The sequence below is a fragment of the Miscanthus floridulus genome, chromosome 17 (assembly GCF_019320115.1).
Source record: "Miscanthus floridulus cultivar M001 chromosome 17, ASM1932011v1, whole genome shotgun sequence".
NCBI classification, from domain to species: Eukaryota; Viridiplantae; Streptophyta; class Magnoliopsida; order Poales; family Poaceae; genus Miscanthus; species Miscanthus floridulus.
In genome coordinates, this window is record NC_089596.1 from 56,459,891 (window position 1) to 56,481,622 (window position 21,732).

The 21,732-nt window shown below is 46.0% G+C and overlaps 2 protein-coding genes and 1 long non-coding RNA gene across 29 annotated transcripts; 2 read left to right on the top strand and 1 right to left on the bottom strand.

Annotated features, from left to right (window-relative positions):
• Positions 1-1,104: 1,104 nt before the first annotated feature.
• Positions 1,105-7,846, bottom strand: LOC136517974 (uncharacterized). Of its 27 annotated transcripts, none has more exons than XR_010774405.1 (5): positions 7,711-7,843; positions 6,632-6,799; positions 6,228-6,393; positions 5,775-5,884; positions 1,105-5,234 (listed from the first exon to the last, which is right to left on the bottom strand). It is a non-coding gene; the product is annotated as an uncharacterized lncRNA (long non-coding RNA). The 27 variants fall into 27 exon arrangements; XR_010774408.1 differs by having other exon boundaries at positions 1,105-5,043; positions 5,131-5,189; positions 5,775-6,393; XR_010774406.1 differs by having other exon boundaries at positions 1,105-5,043; positions 5,131-5,234; positions 5,775-6,393.
• Positions 7,847-8,269: 423 nt separating this feature from the next.
• On the top strand, positions 8,270-21,571 carry LOC136517972 (sorting nexin 2B-like). The gene is made up of 5 exons (XM_066511627.1): positions 8,270-9,357; positions 19,594-19,803; positions 19,903-20,163; positions 20,984-21,070; positions 21,242-21,571. Exons 1-5 carry the CDS (start codon positions 8,374-8,376, stop codon positions 21,338-21,340), a joined length of 1,641 nt encoding a protein of 546 aa, XP_066367724.1. The 5' UTR covers positions 8,270-8,373; the 3' UTR covers positions 21,341-21,571.
• Positions 16,402-18,529, top strand: LOC136518230 (uncharacterized). Its single transcript, XM_066511875.1, has 2 exons — positions 16,402-18,005; positions 18,524-18,529. Exons 1-2 carry the CDS (start codon positions 16,641-16,643, stop codon positions 18,527-18,529), a joined length of 1,371 nt encoding a protein of 456 aa, XP_066367972.1. The 5' UTR covers positions 16,402-16,640.
• Positions 21,572-21,732: the final 161 nt, after the last annotated feature.

A 21,732-nucleotide genomic window follows, 5' to 3' on the forward strand; every position in this document is an offset into this window, starting at 1 on the left:
TTCCAACTTGATCAATAAGTCAACTATCAATTTCTTCTTGTTCATGCAAAGCAAGCCATTATTGAGACCAACCAAAATCATCTACTCATGTCTCATTTGTTATTTACCAAATATGCTTGCTTTCAAATGATGCTATGATATCCCACAACATAGAGGCCATTTCGTCGATTCCATTTGCATTGTTGTCTTCTGCTTGAACTAAATTGTTTTCATAATCTTCCAAAACAACAATACATAATTTGGCCTTCATTTCAACACTACGTGGAATACCATTAAGTTTGCCTTCTTATTGAACCTTGGATACACTTCTCATTATACAATCCACAAGTGTATGCAATAACTCAATTTTCTGTTCAACACTCAACTTGTTAGATCTTTAATTGTGTTATCATTAAATTTAACAAAACTCACTAAAGGGCTAGATGCACTTACAGAGAGTATAAATGATTTTGAGATGGCACACAAAGTGTGAAAAGAGGTTTGTTGATACCAAATTCGGCCAACACACCGGCAAGAGGCTAGATCATTAGAGATCGCAACACTTCCTAAGTAAGTAGTGCAAGGAGGTCTAAATGGCGAGGTCGGCCAACAGGTCAACGAGGGCGATAAGACGCTCGTTCTTCGTTCAAAAAACCCAATAACGCCTCCAAGAAAGACTCGTCGGGGAGACGCACAACGGGGTGTCTTAAGATGGGCAATGCCATCTAAAACGCGGGTAAATCTCAAACTGCTTTACCGAATATTTTTTCCTCCACTCTACTCTAAGCCACGAACTGTTTTTGTCACAATTGAACGAACTTCTACCAAACGTGTGGATCTGATCAGCGTGAGGTCTCCCATCGTTGTTGCTTGAACTAGTGAAGGCCGCACACCTTTGTGCGCGCCGGTAAGGGGATAAGCTCAGGTTTTTGAATGTACAATTCTCATGCCGTATATAATATGCTGTCTTCGGGGATGTAATAAGTTGGAACATGCAGGATGCTAATTGAAGGAGCAGACTGAATATACACACAATAAACAAAAATGAGTCATTTAAAAATTTTGAATGCGGAGTAGCCATACGTAAAATATTGAATGTGGAGAAGTGCGGCGACTAACAAAGTATATAGTATATATAGAATGTATATATTACACATGCTTGAAGTCTGCAAAGAGTCGAGGATGAAGCATACATATACATTACATGCATAGAGATATATTACATGTGCAGATAGTTTGTATGGTACATTAGATGGGATCGTGCAGCAGACAGGAACTAATCCATGGAAATCCAAATCAAAAGAGAGAGATAATCCAGTGGCAGAAAGAAGAGGGAGTCAACCTGCAGAATGGAAGCAGAGGAGGATAAACTCATACAGCACACTGGTCTGATACAATGCAGACATGAGGTAAATTTGGGGGCACACATACAACAGATAGGTATCCTAGCAACAATAACGAATAATTATGGGTTCTATTGGGAAATAGAGTAAAAGAATACGTAGTTCTGTGACCGAATCCTGTAGACACATATCACCAATCTTTTCTTACTATATGATGCCTTACCTATTCATGAGGTTGCTGTATCTTTTAGCGTTCCATATAAATAAGTTTAAAACTTTCCTAATATCTTCTTCCCTAGGACTATCTGACATATCAATAATAATCTTAAAAAATGTATAAAAAATGCAGCAATTGGCGCCAAGAATTTAAGCTTATTGGCATCTTAGTGTCAAAGATTATGTAAAGCAAAAGAAGAGGAAACATATTTTATATCATACCATTTACAACAATATCCCTATCTATGAGTATTGTGATATAATGTTGAAAGGACTACTGTTCTGAACAATAAAATCGCTTATGTGCAACAAGGAATTTTAATGGCTTATCAACACACACTATAGTTCACAAGAAATGCTGGCAGGTATGAACTGCGCTGTGTGACTTCAGACGCAAAGTAGATAGTAGAAGCTGAAGATTTATGGCTAAAAGGTTGATTTTCAAATCGTTTGATCATCAAGTATCCAGCATGAACACCAACCGCTTAAAAGGGTGATGAAGGTGTGTAACAACCCGCATCTTGTTTACCAGAAGAGAAATAGGCAGGAAGGTGGAGCTATTAATTGCCATAGACAGGTTATCAGAGCTAGAGCTCAAACTCATGCATAGCTCAGTCACTGGAATTAAAAGAGCATTTCCCATGAACCTAAGGCAAAATGCAGAACAGTGAGGCCACACTGAAACTATTTTCCCATCAGAAATAGTAGTTTAAATCAATATAAGAAAGTGTGGGATAACCTTGTATTAAAACAAATGATGGAATGAGATATTGAGAAACAGCTGTCAGATGGTGCGTGAATGAAGATAGCTGTTGAATTAGCAATATAACAATGGGGCTTCAAAGGTAATAAGCTGTGTAGCCCCACATTCAGTTAATGTAATATAGCATGGGACATGAATTACCAACTCCAGAGCTATGGTTGGCAAGTACATGTAAACGGTAAATAATTGGCAAATAATTTCTGATTGATATAGTATGGGCTCTCGCTGAAAATGCTGCAGTGAACAAGGAAATCTGAAAATTGCCTTATAGATGTGTGGGCAGCATGGAAGGCAATATAGAAGGCCCATGTATATAAGTGGAGCTCTAAATGGTTTCAGACATTTTGGTATTCAAAGCTGAATTACTTTACAGTGACTCACCAGTGACATGACTGCATTAGCAGAAATAATGAATGGAATTTAGTTTCTAGGTAGGCTACTTTGAGGAAAGTAACCGGGAACAAATCATCAGTGAAGAAGAACAAATCATAAGTCTAAAATATTGGAGCCTGATATATTCTGTGGCTATGAAGAATATAGGAGCCTAATACATTCTACAATTTGGTACTGAAGCATAACCAGAAAAACTTAGAATTTTGCTATGTGGACAAATATATTTTTGCTATGGGTCCACATATATTTTTGCTATGGGTTTGGCAGTACAATTTCGCAGAAGCATAAGTTACAATTACAAATGCTAACTTGCCAGTGAATTTAGATGTTTGCGGTGGAAAATAATAGCAGCGGCATAGTTGCTTTTCGTAGAACAAATTTAAGTACCCTATTACTAACCTGGAGCAGTGGAATCATGACAGGGAAAGTCTGTTTTATGAACGTTTTTTTAAACCATGAGGTAGTTACTTCCTTATTTAGTAGGCTTACTTGCTTAGGCAGTCAAGCTGAAGCCTCCTGATGGAAGGCTTGGTCCTAAGCACTGGCATACTTCTTCATTTGAAATATAAATATAAGGTAGCAGAGAAAACAAAGGCAACTGTTTTTATTCATAGAGCTGCTATTGATTATTATTACTTCTGCAAATAGGCATTGTGTAATTCGTATGCACTCAAATGTTCTATCCTTGGTAATGCAATATCCTGATATCTGTATTACCGAAAATATGTATAGTCCTATTTTTGCATTGACACTATTCTAGCAAGCACTGCTCGGGGCCAACCGTGTATGAACAAACCAAACTATTAAGTTTCATCGGGCTTTGTTCTATTCTCAGAATCAAACACACACATGATATGAAGGCCATTATTTTGTAAGCTAAGAAATAATTGTTGTAATAGAAAGATATGTAACCTCTGAAACATCACTGATCAATGGAAGGTGAAGAAAAAGAAACAGGTCATATTTATACCCCATAAATAGATACCAGAAAGAAACAAGGAAAAAATGGATGAACATACCTTGGTCCTGTGGCTAGCCAGCTGTCAATTGCATCTATGGCAAAAACAACTTCCATGGGAAAAAATCAACTTAAATGAGAGGAGCAACCTAATGTACCTTGAAGAAGAGGATGAGGAGATTAATCCAAAGAAGTACCTAAAAGTAGTAGGTATTGACTGGGTTATCAAAAGGAAAAAATAGTGGAGCGATTAATCCTGCTCAATTGATGAAGCCCAAGCAACATAGCTGTAAAAAATCAGTAAGATGAAATGAAACATCAGAATGCAGAGACCAGATCAGGAAGAGGCTTGCTTACATTGAGTTGGACTACTGCTGCTTAAGCCTATAAAGAGGATCGGTAAAAACAAGGGCTGCATGCAGTAGATTTCTCAGAATCAGCATACAGCTAAAAACACAGGGAACCCGAGCTCCAGGATGCACCCCCAATTTCATTTCCCTAAAGCTGAAATATTTTTTAATGTGTCACCTCAGCTTTCCCATCTGAAACAATGTAACAAAAAGAAGGGACTCCCTTGGAACAAAGAGGTATGTCTATTTTACATGATATTAAGTCTGCACCTTTGGATGCTGCTCACTGTCCCCTGAACAAGGCATTTGGTCGTACCATGAAATCTGTGACATGGAACAAATAAACAATCTAATCAAGTACAGATGCTTGTAGAACGTTCTTTAAACAGTAGAGCACGGAATAATAGCCTATATGGAAGTAGATCAATGAAGTAAGACGAACAACTATTTACACAACGAAACTATTTATCGTACATCACCGCACCATTCCGCGCATCCGGTGCAGGCATCTTAACATTACAGAAAAACAAATAAACAATTCATGGTTTGTAAAAGCAAGTATCGATCTATAGTACGGGACCCACAAAACTTTGTGGTGAAATTTTCTTTTGTTTTGGCAGTTGTTGGTGTGTGAATCCCGTCTGGTTTTTGCGCTGGGATCCCCACTGTTATTATGCTGCTCCCCCGACAGCTTCAGCTTGTGGTAGAATGACGATAGGAATGAGTATAAGACAATCCAATTACAGGAAAATTCTGTAAAATTTGTGGACGGCAAAAGGTAATAGGAATCTAAAAGAATAGCTGGCAGTATAACAACTCCATTTTTTCGACCTGGATAGAAGAAACTTTTGGCACTGTGTGCAGAGAGAGAGAAAGAGGGAGGGAGCGGGTCTCACATCATCTGTTGCCTGAGAATTAGTGGACCATTGATTATAAAATTTCACCATTGCTGTGTCAAGTTCAGGATGATATAGCAATGAACCGATCATTTAAATTCCGAGTAATCACGTTGGGAGAAAGTTCGTTGCCTTATCTCATGGCCTGCAAAATCCAAAGAAAAGAAAATAGGTGACATTACCGGTTATCTAATCTCTGCAGAAGCAAGCGAAGGTTAACTCTTAGTTCAACCTGGTTGAAATCCTCGTCACTTTTTTTTTTTGTTCATGTTGCTTGTCATCCATGAGTGCCTACAAAAAATTTATTTTGTTGTGTTGCTTGCCATCCATGTATGCCTACAATTTTTTTTTGGAAACGCTGAGCACCTAATTGGCAAACCAACAAGGCAATTTATGAATGGTGAGCAACGAAAATAAAGTCGCATTCGAGGAATAGAAGCTGCCAAGCAAGAACTCTAAGTAGGAAACCATCGCCATTCATGTATGCCTATAAATGCTTGTTTTAAAACACTAAGCACGTACATTGGTAAACCAGGTAGGCAATTTGTGAATAGTGAGAACTGAAAATAAAATTGCAATGTAGGAATGCAGGCTGCCAAGCTAGCAGTCGTAGAAAACAGCTAACTAATAAGATCAGGGCAGGTTACTAAAGTGTAGAGCGGATCTTTTGGGACTTTAGTAACACACTGAGTAAACTATCAGACACAAGGCAAACCGCCAAATCGAAATTGACCAAAAGAAGGAAGAGAAAAACATATAATTAGAGTAAAAGGTAATCATTACCCGGCTCATAGCATCTTAAATTGCTATGTACCTAAATATAAATGTAAACTCATGAAATATATTCCATCAATATTGGACTGAACCATTGCTTACTTGCAATTCTGGAGCTGGTTAGCACAACATGCTGGTGGAGAGAGTAGTGAGGAGCGATGGGCCGTTGCAAGCCATGTTGGGGGACGCAGTCATTGTAGGCATTGGATGAGCTGCAAAACAGAAAAATATTTAGACAAGATCCAAATTTGAAACTGTGGACACACATAGGTTGTAGCTGCACCGAGGCTACACTAATTTGAGGGTCGCTCTCCATAGTATATATATGTCTGAATCTTGAAGAATAATATGCCACTGAGAAACATGACAGACACGTTAGGAAAAGTATCCATGAATTAGTTCTTCCAAAATCTAACAACAAGCGGCACTATATGAGGCTATTGAACACTAATTAAAAAAAGCAAACAATGTGAAGCACTGACCTTGTAATGTGAATTTGAGCTATTGAACTAAGTCATAACTGGCATGAATCAAACAAGGGAAAAAAACACTGACCTTGCTACTCTTTCAAATAATGTTATTCCTTTTTTTATTTGTCAGCAAGAAGGCTTGGCATCAGAGTCGTAATCCAGGTGTTATCGTCAACGCGATGCATTCCATCCAATTTCCAAGGAGATGCAGAGCAACGAGAATCATGTGGCTATAAATTACGATTAGTGTGCTGCATTACCCAAAGGATTTAAAAAGAGATGAATTAGTAGATATCTGAAATAGGTACCTGAATCTTTTCCAAACGAAGAATCAATTTATTGCAGCAATGTCTCGATGCAAAATAGTTTGCTCGCCTTTACAAATGGATGTAGGGTTCTAACCATGAGTATTTCATTTTTTTTTAAGTATAAGCAGCATGATTAGTGGAGGTATAAGTTGTTTCGTAATAAATATGGGTGAGCATGTACCTTCGCAGACAATGGAGTTGTGGAGGCAGATTTTCATGGAGGACCTATGTTCTGTTGCCAGAGAGAGGCCTGGGCTGCTATCTGTTGCAGCAAGCAGAGACCGGTGGCCTATACCTCATAACTGGTACCGTCGCTGTGCATACAGGGGCCTGGGCGGGGGGTGGGGGGCTGCAGCAGACTTAACGATGTAAAATTTAGGTGACAAACACGCAACCTACCAAGTCTAAAGTTCCCTTTTTGAAAGCTTAAGTTTCTATATTTAAATGAAAATTCTCAAATAAATATTTGCTCTGGATGTACATGGACTCAGCAGGTATGAAGCTGTAGGCAAAATTAATAATTATGCTAGAACCGGCAGATACAGAGATGAATTAATAAATTATTGCCTACAGCTTCATCTGCAAATCACAAACATGAAATACTAAATTTTGCGGATGAAGCTGTAGGCAAAATTAATAATTATAGGAGGTAAAACTAATGGCAACAACATCATCAGTAAGATATAAAGCCGATTGAGATTTCGGTAGCTGCATAGTGGCAATATGGTAGAACTGTTGCTGCAGCTGCATTCGTACGGTACCATCTAAGTCTTCAGAACTAATGTAATCTAAATCTAATGCTAGAACCGGCAGATACAGAGATGAATTAATAAATTATTGCCTACAGCTTCATCCGCAAATCACAAACATGAAATACTAAATTTTGCGGATGAAGCTGTAGGCAAAATTAATAATTATAGGAGGTAAAACTAATGGCAACAACATCATCAGTAAGATATAAAGCCGATTGAGATTTCGGTAGCTGCATAGTGGCAATATGGTAGAACTGTTGCTGCAGCTGCATTCGTACGGTACCATCTAAGTCTTCAGAACCAATGTAATCTAAATCTATCTTATTTGTAGAGAACATACACTATGAATAGGTATTCGTTTTGAACAGATCACTTACACATGGAGGACAGTGACACACAGGTTATTGAAAATTGTAATGGAGAGGATCTGGGAGAGGGGATCTTGGAGGGAGAGGGGATCTGGGAGAGGAGCCATGAGAGGAATTAGGGGAAGAAGATGGCGACGTACCGGCAGATACAGCCGCTGAGCTGAGCCGCCGCCGACGACGACGAGGAAGACGCAGCTAGGGTTTCGTCAAGCGCATGCGGATGGACCGGAGGAGGCAGCGCAGGGGGGAGCCACGGCGGGGGCCACCGGCGGGGCGCCGTCGCCGCTGCCCGTGTCGGGGAGAGACCGAGAGAGAGCGACGAGGAGAAGGGTGGGAAGCAGAAGTTTCAGGAAGGAGAAGCGGAAGCGGCGGTATATATTTGTTTGCTCAGATTCGGAGGAGAAGCTAGCGAAGCGAAAGAGAAGCAGAAGAGAATCCGGAGAAGTGAATGAGAAGACCGGGAAGCCGTTCCTAGAGGAATCCGCTTCGAGAGATCTGGGCCACACGATGGAAGATCTGACGGAGGAGAAAAATTGGGGTGACATGGCTGGTTGTTCTGGGCGGAAGCTCAAGGGTATTGTAGGCGAGAAGAAAATACACGATATATCCTAGGCTCCCACCGTCCCACGTGGCGCCACGTGAGCGTGTCCTTATGCCAACCGGCAACCGCGCGGTGACCGCACTGGAACAAACCGCCGGAGCCTTGCGCTCGTACTATTCTCCGCTCAGTACCACACCCGTAGTCTCCGCTCACCACACCCGTCTGCTCTCCTGGTTTCCCTTCCCCCCCACTCCTCCGCGTCATGATGTCCTCGGCGCCGCCGTCGGAGCCGGCCACCGCCGGCGGCGACGACGATATGGAGTCCCTCCCCCTTGCCGCCGCCTCCGTCGCCTCCACCTTCGACCCCCTCCTCTCCTCCACCTCCGCCACCGCCGCCTCGCCCCGCTCCCCTCCCACGCGCGCCGCCGCCTTCACCCTCTCCCCGACCTTCTCCTCCTCCTTTGTTGACCCGCCCTCCTACGCCGACGCCACCGGCGCCGGCGCCGGCTCCTCCTCCCCGCGCTCCGCCTCCTCGCCCTCCTCCGCGTCGCCGAGATCCGCGCGCTTGGCGGCCTCCGAGTACTCCCTCCTCGCCGTCTCCGATCCGGAGACCGAGGCCGAGCCTGCCGCCACCTCGCTCGTCCCCGGATCCGCGCCCACCTACGTTTCCTACCTCGTCACCAGCGTCCACCGCCGGGACCCCGACCAGCGCCGCCATTCGGTGCGCCGCCGCTTCCGCGACTTCGTCACGCTCGCCGACCGCCTCGCCGAGGCCTTCCGGGGCCACTTCGTGCCGCCGCGCCCGGACAAGAACACCGTCGAGAGCCAGGTCATGCAGAGGGACGAGTTCGTGGCGCAGCGCCGTGCTGCGCTCGAGCGGTACCTCTGGCGACTCGCCGAGCACCCGGCCATCGGCCCCAGCGACGAGCTGCGCGTCTTTCTGCAGGCCGAGGGAAAGATGCCGCTGCCCGGGAGCACTGATATGGCGTCACGGATGCTCGATGGTGCGGCAAGGCTGCCGCGGCAGCTCATTGCTGGGGAGGATGCCGTCGCCGCGCCGCAGGAAGTCGTGCAGCCTGCCAGGGGCGGCAGGGACCTGCTGAGGATATTCAAGGAGCTCAAGCAGTCGGTGGTAACTGACTGGGCCGGTGTCAAGCCACCCCTGTTAGAGGAGGATAGGGAGTTCCTGGAGAAGAAAGATAAGCTGCAGGAGTGGGAGCAGCAGCTCACCAGCGCGTCACAACAGGTGATCTCTTCTCCCTCAGATGCCAAAAGCCCAAAACGTCCATGTAATATGTGTCTCATAGTTAATTGTTATAACCATGGAAGTGGTGAGGCAATGTATTTCTTCTCTTCTACTACTAATTACTACCTCCATCCAAAAAAGAATGTAATCCTAGATTTGAACGAAGCCAAATTTGATTTAAGTTTGACTAAGTTTATAGAAAATAGTATCAACATTTGGATCTCCAAATAGGTTTATGAAAATATATTCCATGATTAATTTAATGATACTTATTGCACATCATAAATATCATGTCAAATTTCAGAAAGTGAGAATTTCATTTCTGGGGAAGAGTAATAACTAGTAGAGTGTTTAACAGTGATTCATTGTCTCTTTGAAGATTAAACTTAACCCCCCAACCTCCCCGTCTAAAATTGAAAAAAAAACTTTAAACACATTGGATTCATGACATATGAGTATGTTCCATGAATCTCCTTCAGTATCATGCATCTTTCCTTTTTTTACACTAAGTTCCTCCATAAGTTCTATTTAATTGCAACACTGCAATTGTAGCTAATGGTGCTTCTATAACATGGCATCTTAATTCTAGTAGTTTGACAATTTTTACCATTCATTTTGATTTCTTCTATCCAGAATTCGAATAGCTTGCAATGTATCTCCATTTCAAGATGTAGGGCACGTTAGGATTCAGAAAAGTCAAACATTGTATTTGACCATCAATTTGTTGAAATATATGTATGTTTAATGCACAAATGATGCATCAATAGATTTGTATTTTTCATATGTCTTTTAGTAGGATATTGGTTTTGTGGTAATTGACAATATAGTATAAGAGATATTAAGGGTCAAATTATAGACTTCCTAAAATCCTAATATGCCTTAGCAAAATAAATGGAGGGAGTAACAAAGGAAGTGGCCCTTAAGGCCTTAATATAGCATGAACCTTGAGGACATTTTGTAGTACTATTTTTACGTAGTAGATTGGCATTTAGTTAGTAGTGCTTGGTGATAAGGAAGGTTTGAGAGAGGAAAAAGGCCTTCTATTACATGAAAAGCTGGTCAAATTACAAAGAGGAAACATATTATTAAGGCATCTTGAAACCAGTAAGTAGTTAAAAACAATTGAGTTGATAGGTTTTATTTGTGGACAAGGGGTGATATAGGGAGAGCTTTGGGAGTGAAAGTGTCTGTTTGCACCATAAAGGGCATACCCAGTGCAGAGAGCTCCCGCTCTGTGCGGGGTCTGGGAAAGGGTGTCAATGGCAAGCCTTACCCTCGCCTGTGCAATGCGAGGAGACCGCGACTCGAACCTGGGACCTTCCGGTCACAGGCGGTAAGACTCTACCGCTTGCACCAGACCCGCCCTTCGTCTGTTTGCACCATATGCAGTAGAATACGCAATTCAATTATTATATTTGTATCATGATACCACATTAATTGTTCCACTGTCCTGATTTTCCCCTTCACTCACTAAGCTAAATTTTGTTTCTATGTTGGTAGTCTCGACAGGAGTTATGGGTTATGAATTGTCCTGCACATGCTTTGTTTGTCCTGTACAGTGGAGGGACAAAAGATAGAGGGAGCCCTAAATCAATGGCTTATTTGACTAGGGCTTATTGTTGGGATTCATTTTCTCTTGATAGTTACGTATATTCTTTTTGTTCTCTAACATAGCATCCTCATCAATTGTACATATAATGCACATGTTCATTAAACCATAACCATGGTTCTTAAGGCAGTTAAGTGAGGCATGGCGATAGACCACCTTCTAATCGCCTAGGGGGGCCCATACTGTCGGGGACCAATACTATGGTACCCGAAGAGGAGGAGCTAATGGTCATCAACATTGATTCATCTGAGCAGTCAAGAGCACGACTACAGTTTCAACTGACCCTCAGGTGCGCGGACTCCGCCTCGCCCGACCTCTGGGGGCGGGCTCTGCCTCGCCCGACCTCTGGGTCGGGGACCCCGCCTCGCCCGACCTCTGTGTTGGGGGCTCCATCTCGTCTGACCCCGAGGCCGCGGGCTCTGCCTCGCTCGACCCTTGGGTTTGTGCTCCGTCTTGACCGACCCTAGGTGCGCAGGCTCCACCTCGCCTGACCTCGCCTGACCTCTGGGGGCAGGCTCCGCCTCACCCGACCTCGAGGCCACGGGCTCCGTCTCGACCGACCCCGAGGCCGCGGGCTCCTCCTCACCCGACCTCTGGGGGCGGGCTCTGTCTCGCCCGACCCTAAGGCCGCGGGCTCCGCCTCTCTCGACCCGGAGGCCGCGAGCTCCGCTTCTCCCGACCCCGAGGCCGCGGGCTCTGTCTCGCCCGACCCTTAAGTTTGTGCTCTGTCTCGTCCGACGGAGGCCTATACCGCCGTCAACTACTCCAGGTCCAAGCGTATGAGCCTGGGTCAAAACTACACCAGGGAAGACACTGGCACGACTCGATGTAACTGTAACAGAACCGACCAATTATACGAAATTAAGTAAGAAAATCATCCGCCAGAGCAGACGATTTAGCAAACTTAAGCCCGTATAACCCGGTAGTCCGTGAAATCACGAGGGATTTCAAACCAACTTCCATTCCAGCCAAGATCATAATAAGTTTAGCGGTCACCATCACATATTACATAAAAGTTCACAATCTCAGATACATCAGAGTTTCAACATAGTTATTACAAAACCAGTTCGAATAAAAGTAGCGGAAGTCATTTGTTCAAACCACACACACTCACGCGGAGTTTAAATATAGTGCCAGCGAATGATTATCTCCAACAAAAGCATCAGATGAGACGTAAGGAATGACCATGCCCATGGTACTAAGCATCACCCATCGCAGGATAAAGGCAGTTGATACAGTAGCCGTAATACATCTGCCCATCTGCAACAAGTGGGAATAAAACCCTGAGTACGAGAAGGTACTCAGCTAGACTTACCCGACATAACCGAAAATAAGTGACACCAAGGATTATGAAGGGCTTTATAGTAGGGTAGCTGACTTATTTGCAAAAAGAAGCATTTTTAGCATTTCAAGAACTTTTCGAAAAGCATTATTGCCAAGTTAATTATTATTAACCTGTCGACTAGATTTGCACCTATACTAGAGTAAACATGTGATTAAGCAGATAATGATAACCAATGATCATTAAACAACTTCCATACTGTCATATTCATTATAACTGTCCAAGTGTTTCATAACATTTACTACGATGAAGTAACTCAAGTCAAGTGCTCACTATCCAGGAGTGATGGCGATTCGAATCGATTCCTAACCAGCTGGTGATTTATTCCTTACACAAACCTCACTCACCCGCTAAAGTGAGATATTGATCACCGAGTCAACTTTTCAGGAATCTCGAGTTTGCCAGGAACCACATGTATCCGGGGGCCGACCGACTGCACTTTGGTCTTATCATCCCGCCCCCGTGTCCTACCACACCTGCTCCGGCACAGTGCGTTGCGGGCAATCTACTCGGCCCGAAAAATCTCCCAGCTTCGTGGTCGGAAGGTACTTTATCCGGCCAGCTAAATGTAAGGCATGCGTTCAACATGACTCGAGGCCCAACAACGGTCGGTCCTTAATCGACACAGACGGAAAGCACTACAGTCCAAAACTCTACAAGTCTCCGTCCGGTCTCAACTTCATTTAACACTTAGTTATACCATGACTTCATAGTCATCCAAGCAGATCCAGGTAACCACCTATAGCTCGCAGGTGACAGGAAATCACCTGACTTCTACCGGTCTAAGCCAGCTAAGCATTGACTCGACTGCGGATACCAGGGTAACAAGGATATAGTATAACAAAGGTAAACAAGGTATAATGCAGCAACGGTTGCAAACAACTCCTGAACGTAATGCATCAATTAAAGTAAAGCATTTAATTAACAATTGCAAACCGGGAGAAAAATGCTCCGGGGCTTGCCTCTCTCGAAGGAGCTCGGACGGTGATCGGGGCACTCCGGAAGTTCCTCAACGTCCTCCTCGTCGGCTTCTGGCACTTCCTACGGCTGCACCTCGAACTGCTCCTCGGGCTCCTCGGGTTTGATGACTGGGTTCTCGGTTTGCGATCCTGTATGATGCAATGCGCGTAAGTGCTTATGCAAACGGTGCATCGAAGGAGATGAATGCAATGGATATGTTTAAATGCAAGGTAGTCAACATCATCCAAGAAAATATACTACAAGCACATGTCATCTACTGCATTCTCTTCTACTACTAATATGTTTAAGTCAACACACCTTATCAAATGCTTCAAAGATACACCAAAGCTATTATTATTAACTAATCTTGTATTAAAGAGGATTATTTTATTTCCTTTTAAATTAGGGCTACAACAGCAATCTATATTTCTGGTGCTTATAAAAATCTGAGAAAATTACAGTAGCATGGTACTACTCTAATTAGACTACCATCAGATTTTCATGATATTTGAATGAGTGGATTAGCCTACACAAAAATCACAAGCTATGGCATGATTTTGTACATAAAAATACTTTGAACTGTGAAAAGTGTCAAACAACAGAAGTAATATTTTTCCTAGGTTCTTCATAGCATATAATGACTGTACAAAAATTGTCACATGCATGTTTTATACAAAATTTGCTCTCTAGCTAAAATAACAAAAATCAGCCATTAAAGGTACTTGAACTACACCTAAAAATTTTCCCACAGCACATGCATGAAACATATTTTTCCTAGGAAGTACATGACATAAGAAGATTAACAAACTTGGAATCATATTTTTCTGCAGACTATAGATTTTTCTACATATTTTTCAAGTTATCAGCAATATTCATGATTAAAAAAAATTCTACAGCAAAGTATCTCAAAAATGACATGCACAATTTTTCCCAAATAGATCTGATGATAAGGAACCTAGCAAAATTTGTTTCAACAAATTTGGAACAAATTTGAGTACCCAAACATTTTTCAAACCATTTCAAATTTCAAATAATAAAGAATAAATGAAAAACAATTCATTTAAACGATACTGGGCCGGCCCGTGGGGAACAGCTGGCCCATGGCCACTTTTGGCCCGCGCGGTCCGAGCGAAAGAGGAGCGCGGCGGCCTGGTAGGGGCTTCGGCCCACGGCCGCTTTGGCCCAGCTCGGCCAAAGCGAAGGGGACACGCCGACGCCGAGACTTCGCGGCGGCGCGGCTCGGCCGGCGGCCATTGTCGGCCGGGCCAGGGCAAGCGAGCGAGCGCAGGAGGTTCGCGAGGCATTGGCGAATGCGAGCAGGCAACTAAGCAGGGTGGAGAAGGGGAAGTTCCACGGCGGCCGAGCACGGTGGCGCCATGGCCGACGGCGGCGAAGCTTGGAAAAAGCGCTACCTCGGCTCAAACGACGGCACAACCACAAGCACCAGGTGCCGGAGAGCGAGGCGGAGCTGCTGGTGCTTGATTGCTGGCCGTGGTGGAGCACCGGCGGTGAATTCGCCCGGCGGCTGCGGTGGCGCTCGGTGACGAGCTCGCTGCGCGCGGGAGGAGGGGCGAGCACAGGAGAGCGAGAGAGCGAGCGGGATGGAGTGGAGAGGAGCGCAGCGCTTCGGCAGATGAAAGCGGGCGCGTGGGAGCGGGGTCAGGCCACGGCTGCCGCGCGGCGGGCGACGCCGGCACATGGTCGCCACGCGGCGGGAGTTCTCTGCCGCGGTCGGCGCGTGCGCGAGCGGCGAGCAGGGGAACGGCGCGGGGCTGGGCCGAGGCGAGCGCAGCGCTTGATGGCGTGAGTAGGCCGGCGCGCGAGGTGGGCTGGCGCGCGCGGGCGGGTTCGCTGGCGCGCTGGGCCGGCTTCGGTCGTGGGCCAAAAGTGAGGCGGCGGCCCGCGAAGGCGAAAACAATTATTTTCCAAATTTTCTGATTTAGGAAATTTCAAATATCAATTTTTAAATACCCTTTTGAGCAAGAAAATGGCTTCTTTTGAAAATGTACCAAAAATGAAAGTTGACTAGAATTTAATTCTCTACAACTTTGCTTTTATGACCACAGCCAAATTATTTCTAGATTTTGAATTGTAAGATCAAAGTCCACGTTTAGCTCAAAACCCTAATTTTGGGGAATTTATTTTTGAAGCCAAATTTTGAATTAATTTGAATACAAACCTTGCTCCAAAAATTAAACTAAATATTGCTAGATGATTTACAATAGTAGCCAACATGTTTTACTAACCTAGCAAGACAAATTCAGGGCAAAACAATTCTTAGACAGGTGTATGCAACATTCAGGTTTCACGCATGTTTTAGATGTTTCAAAGCAATGTTTCAATTGTTATTCACATGATTAAGCATGTATGATTTGGATGCTTGATGATGCATGATATGCGTGATTTGCAGTGCCTAAATGCAGGCATAACACTGGGGTGTTACAGTAACCCGTGGCCATGATGGGCCATACCTGATGATTCACATTAAGAACAGCGTCGGGCGTACCGGTGCTGTTCTGCCTAACCCTCGTACGAACGATGACAGGCGCGTCAGTTCACCACGACGTCTGTAGGGACGGGATGGAACGCCATGACCGGCAGATGACGCCTGCGCATGGCGCCCATGACGAACAGGGCCGCGATGTGGAGCTGTCCCTGTTGACATCTACATGATCGGCGGGACCTGAATGAAGGAGAAGGACCTGGCGATCCTGAAGGTCTTCTTCTCTCTCTCGTTCTTCTCTTTTCCTCCGCTGTAACCCGTGCTTTCCCTTGGCCTATAAAAGGAAAAGCATGGCGTCCTATGAAGGGGAGGAGATCAGATCGGCCGATCGATCCAGATCCAGAAACACACAAGAACACCACACAAACACATGGTTGAGCAGTGATCGAGCTCTCAGCATCCGTTCACTCCTTCCACCAGAGACTTGGGATCCTTTCCCTCTCTCGCCTGTTTGAACCCCCTACTACAAACTTTAAGTGACGGTAACACGAGCTGTAGCAAACTGAACGTAGTGACGTTCTGTCCGAACCAGTATAAACCTGTTAGAGGAGTCAAGGGCCTATTGGGCCTTAGCCCATTAGGGTTAATTAGTCGCTTGCTTAGGGGCCAAGTCAGACCTCTCTATATAATGGGAGATGTATCAATCTAATCAAGCAAGAGATTAGAAGGAAATCCCTTCTCTCTTGCCGGCCGCGGGCGAAGCCCCGCGGCTGGCCTCCCCGAGTGCCCTTGCAGCCCTAGCTGCCGCCCTGTGAACAGTACCTGCGGTACTGTAGCGCCGTGGGTTCTGTAGCGCGTCAGCCGCCGTCGCTCCCCTCGGCTCTCTCCTCTCAATCCTAGCAGCCACATAACATCTGGTATCAGAGACCATGGCCGGATCCTACGTCGCCGTGCCCTTCTCCACACCGCTCGGCGCACATCCCTGGGCTGCGCCAGCCCTGATCTCCGCAGCGTCGCCGGCCGGATCCTACGCCGCCGTGCCCTTCTCCACACCGCTCGGCGCACATCCCTGGGCTGCGCCAGCCCTGTTCTCCGCAGCGCCGCCGGCCGGATCCTACGTCGCCATGCCCATCTCCACGCCGCTCGGCACACATCCTTGGGCTGCGCTGGCCCTGTTCTCCGCAGCACCGCCGGCCCTGTCCTCCGCAGCTCCGCCCGTGTTCACCACCGCCACAGCCACTGTGGCGCCCTTGCCTGCGCAGCAGCCTGCACCTTCCACAGGTGCCTTCGGTGAGTGGATGGCGACCTTCGACCACCTGCAGCGCCAGATGGACGTCCTCGCGACCCTCGTCCATAACATTGAAGCACAGCCGGTGTCGGTGCCGAGCAGCAGTCCCGCGCTGCTTTCCACCTCTCCTTCACTGATCCCGTCGTTCACCACCCCCAGCCCCGTGCCGTCACAGCAGGACAGCGATGGCGTCTTTTACGGGGGCGTGGATGGCATCCAGGCATCGGCGGCGCAGCTGCAGGCGGTGGCGCATTGCCTCCTAGCGCGCCGGCAGGGACGACAACACCCCATCTTCAAGCGGCGGCGGCCAGTCGTCCCTACAGCAGCAGCCTTGCAGCTCACGGAGAGAAAGGCGATTGCGCGGGCAAGTGCCTGCAAGGTGTTTGCGGCGGTGCGGCTGCAGGCTGCGGCGCGTGGCCTCCTAGCGCGCCGGTGGCTGCAGAAGATGCGCTCACCTATGCACGAGGCGACCTTGGCGGCGGTCGACCTCAGCATAGGGGAGCGCGACCTAGCATGGTCGGTCGATCTCGCCTGGTCGGACGGCCACCAGCAACCGCGCCAACCTGCTGTTGTCTTCAGGCGCAAGCATGGTGTTTTTTCCGTGGGCGGCGAACTCCAACTCTGCGGCACCGGCGATATGGGAGCAGCTTCCCTCCTTGTCACCGGCGGGGACGCACTGCCTAGCGCCATCGCATTCCGCCACCGTCCGCCACGAGCACGTCTCCGCTGGTTGCTGTTGCCACCAATTCTAGGTGGCCATACCCGTGCACCCCTCTCGTTCCGATGGTCTCCATGGGATCCAGGTGGCTACACATGTGCTGGTCCAGCAAGCGGAGGGTGCCCGCCGTATCTTCAGGAGTCAAAAATAAAGAGTCATAGTCTTCTTCAGGTCAATAAAATAAGCCGATATGTAAAAGGCTTATTTTTAGGTGTTAGGGTTGTGTCTAGTGGAGGCATCGTTAGTGTCATCGTTAGATTGCAGCTCGAGGACGAGCTGCATGTACAGGTGGGGTGTAGTGTTAGAGGAGTCAAGAGCCTATTGGGCCTTAGCCCATTAGGGTTAATTAGTCGCTTGCTTAGGGGCCAAATCAGACCTCTCTATATAATGGGAGGAGATGTATCAATCTAATCAAGCAAGAGATTAGAAGGAAATCCCTTCTCTCTTGCCGGCCGCGGGCGAAGCCCCGCGGCCGGCCTCCCCCAGCGCCCTTGCAGCCCTAGCCGCCGCATAGTGAACAGTACCCGCGGTACTGTAGCGCCGTGGGTTCTGTAGCGCGTCAGCCGCCGTCGCTCCCCTCGACTCTCTCCTCTCAATCCTAGCAGCCACATAGGGAGCGACGGCGGCTGACGCGCTACAGAACCCACGGTGCTACAGTACCGCGGGTGCTGTTCACGGGGCGGCGGCTAGGGCTGAAAGGGCGCTGGGGGAGGCCGGCCGCGGAGCCCCGCGGCCGGCAAGAGAGAAGGGATTTCCTTCTAATCTCTTGCTTGATTAGATTGATACATCTCCCATTATATGGAGAGGTCTGACTTGGCCCCTAAGCAAGCGACTAATTAACCCTAATGGGCTAAGGCTCAATAGGCCCTTGACTCCTCTAACAAAACCCTTGTGTCTTCCGAGCACACTATCCGAGCCAGACGCACAAATATAAATTTACTCGCCGGTAACTCGAAACACCGACACATACCAATCCGAGAATGGCAAGGCAGAAGCATGTAGGAGGAAGAAAAAGAAAAAGGATGGAAAAAAAGGAGTAAGGGGGCAGGGGACGTAAGGCAATGGCCCAGTCCACTAGACAGCCCATATAACCCTCCCCTAACTTTCCTATAGGCCCCCAGAACTCCTCCATTCTGATTCATATCAGTACCGTCACATCCGCTCTCAGCGCTGCTGCTTGCTCGCTTTTGTCCTTGCACCTGCTGCTGCCTGCAACTCCTTCACTCCTCTGTGCTGCTTCTCTGCCCCTCACTGAGCTGCACTCTCTCTGATCGACTGAGCTGTGCCCTCTCAGATCGACTGAGCTGCTGCTCCCTTAGAGATATATCATGCCTCAACTGACAGGAGCAAGTCCTGTGCCAGTCACCGACGCCAGAGCTAGTGGAAACGGCAGTGGTGGAAGTTTCTGGGACTTGTTAGTTGGTTTCCCTTCCATTTCCCCCTCTATCCTGTTTGCTTGCTTCTTTTTAGCTAGATGACAGGGAATCCCAGGATTTTTTAGTGCCTAGACATCCACTTGACACCTTAAAAACCATGAGCAGAACCCATGTGCATTGTGTAACATGATATGTTTTACAACAATAGTATGGTCAACTAGGGTAATGGGCAACACATTCTTACAAAATAGGAGAAAAAGAGAAAGTGTTCTCAAAAGGTTAATAGGGCAATGCGAGTCTGAGAGGATTCTACCCATGGTCATGTTGGTCATGTACAGAATCACAATAGGACGAGGGCCATGCTGTGATGCTGTGTCTCTGCTAACACGGAGCAATACCAGTTGATGGGAGATTTTTGTATAAAAAACTGGATTTATGCAGAAAATTACTTAAGCTGTCTTGGAGGAAGCCATTGCTAAAGTTTCCCGTCTTCTCCACAGGCAGAAACACTTGTCAAGGCTCAGCAAGATATGGCTGAAACAATGGGAGCACTTGGATTGACATTCGTTAGACTAACAAAGTTTGAGACCGAGGAGGCAATGTATGACTCTCAGAGGATAAGAGCAGCTGACAGCAGGCGTGTAGCCACTGCCGCTGTTAAAGCTAGCAGGGCATGTCGAGATTTGAATGCGCAAACTGTCAAATATCTGGTAGAATCTTTAACCTTTGGACTACATTATCTATATCTCTACTGCTTATGAAGTGATCATTTTCATGGATCTTATTTTTTCTACCTTCTATTTTGGCAGGATACGCTGCATGAACATTTAAGCATAATGTTGTCTGTCCACACTGCATTTTCTGATCGGGCAAGTGCATTATTGACCGTGCAAACACTCATGTCAGATGTGGCATCATTACAGTCCAGGATTGAGAAACTCGAGGCTGCATCCTCGAAGATATTTGGTGGTGATAGAGCTAGGACTCGCAAAGTTGAAGAGCTAAGGGAAACAATTAGGGCTACTGAAGAGGCTAAGTTCTGTGCTTTAAGAGAGTATGAGAGAATTAAGGTAATGATTGCTCGTTTTGTCCAAAATTATTGCTGGTTATACAAGGACAATAATGATGACTGACAAAACATCGATTGCTTACTCCATTAGTCATCTAGTCTCGTGTAACTTTAAGTACCATCATATCCTTTTTCTTAGGCAAAATCAATTTCAAGTAGCGGTTCCGTCAGCTTTGAAATGTGTGTACATTGTTTTCCCTTTGTTGCAAGAGTATCAAAGAAGTTTGGATATCTAACATTCACAAGGAACTAATTCTCCATCACATTTCTCTGTTTGTTTATTTTCAAATATTACACATGTAAGTGTAGCCCAGTGGCCAAATTGTAAAGATAACATTTGATGGGGGTACAAACATGAGGCTGTAATTTAGGTGGCTTCAAATTCAATCACTAACTGGATATATTATGTGTGCTCATTCATTCATGTTGAGGAATGCTTCCTTATCAATTCCAAGTGAATAATACCCTCCTTTTGTAGATACGTAGCTCTTGCTATGCACTTAGATATTCACTGTCTAGATACATAGTAAAAGCAATGTAGAAAAGCCAGTAAAAGTAATGTATCTAGAAAAACCAAAACGTTATAATTTGAAATATTTACTTTAATCGACCTGATTGCAAGGACCATATTTCCTTGATGCTGGGCACTTGACTAGCACGAGTCGAGTAGATAAATAGAAACAGAAATGCTTCCTTCTGGCATGTCTTGTTGTAATGTAACCTGTAAGAGTGCTTTCTGTATATGCTTTGCATGCCGCTTCTGATGAGATCTCACTTTGGTGATGCAACTGAGATCTGATAGAAATCTGTATGATATGCAGGAAAATAACAGGAGTGAACTCCACCGACTAGACAGCGAAAGAAAACAAGATTTCCTGGTGATGCTAAAAGGATTTGTTGCAAGCCAGGTACTGTTTCAACCCATTTGGTTTTGCCTGTTCTGTATCTGGCCAACCCAGGTATTTGTGCTGGATGGGTGATCATTAGTTAGTGCTTGCTCTGCTGGTCTATGATGCTGCAAGTACAGTACATTTCTTTTGCCCTTGACCTGTGCAAATCGTATGCATGTCCACAAGCAGGCGGCCTATGCGGAGAAAATCGTGGATGGATGGGAGACGGTAGCAGAGGAGACGAGCGGATATGCACGAGCGCGAGGATCTGATAGCATTACTTCTTAGCTTCCCCACGTTTGGTTGGATGCCTAGTGTTTGTACAATGTAATCTAGGATATATGGATTTGGAAATAGAAAGATGCACCAGGTTCGATTTGTTTGTATTTATTTCATTAATTAAATAAAGGCACTGGCGTAGTGGCATGGTGCCACAATTTCACGTCCTGAATGCCACTCGCTGAGAGTATACATTATTCTGTGGATTTCACAAATGGATCATTACCCCTGTTCTATACTTATGCGAGCCCGGAATGCGTTCGTCCGAGAGCAGGATATGAACGATTTACACTTCGTTTCAAAATTACCACCAGCCCTGTTGAATTCCGTTCAGTATAACGGACCACGGAAAGACAATTTGAGCTTAACCATAGGAAAAGGCTAATAAGAAGCGTAAAGGC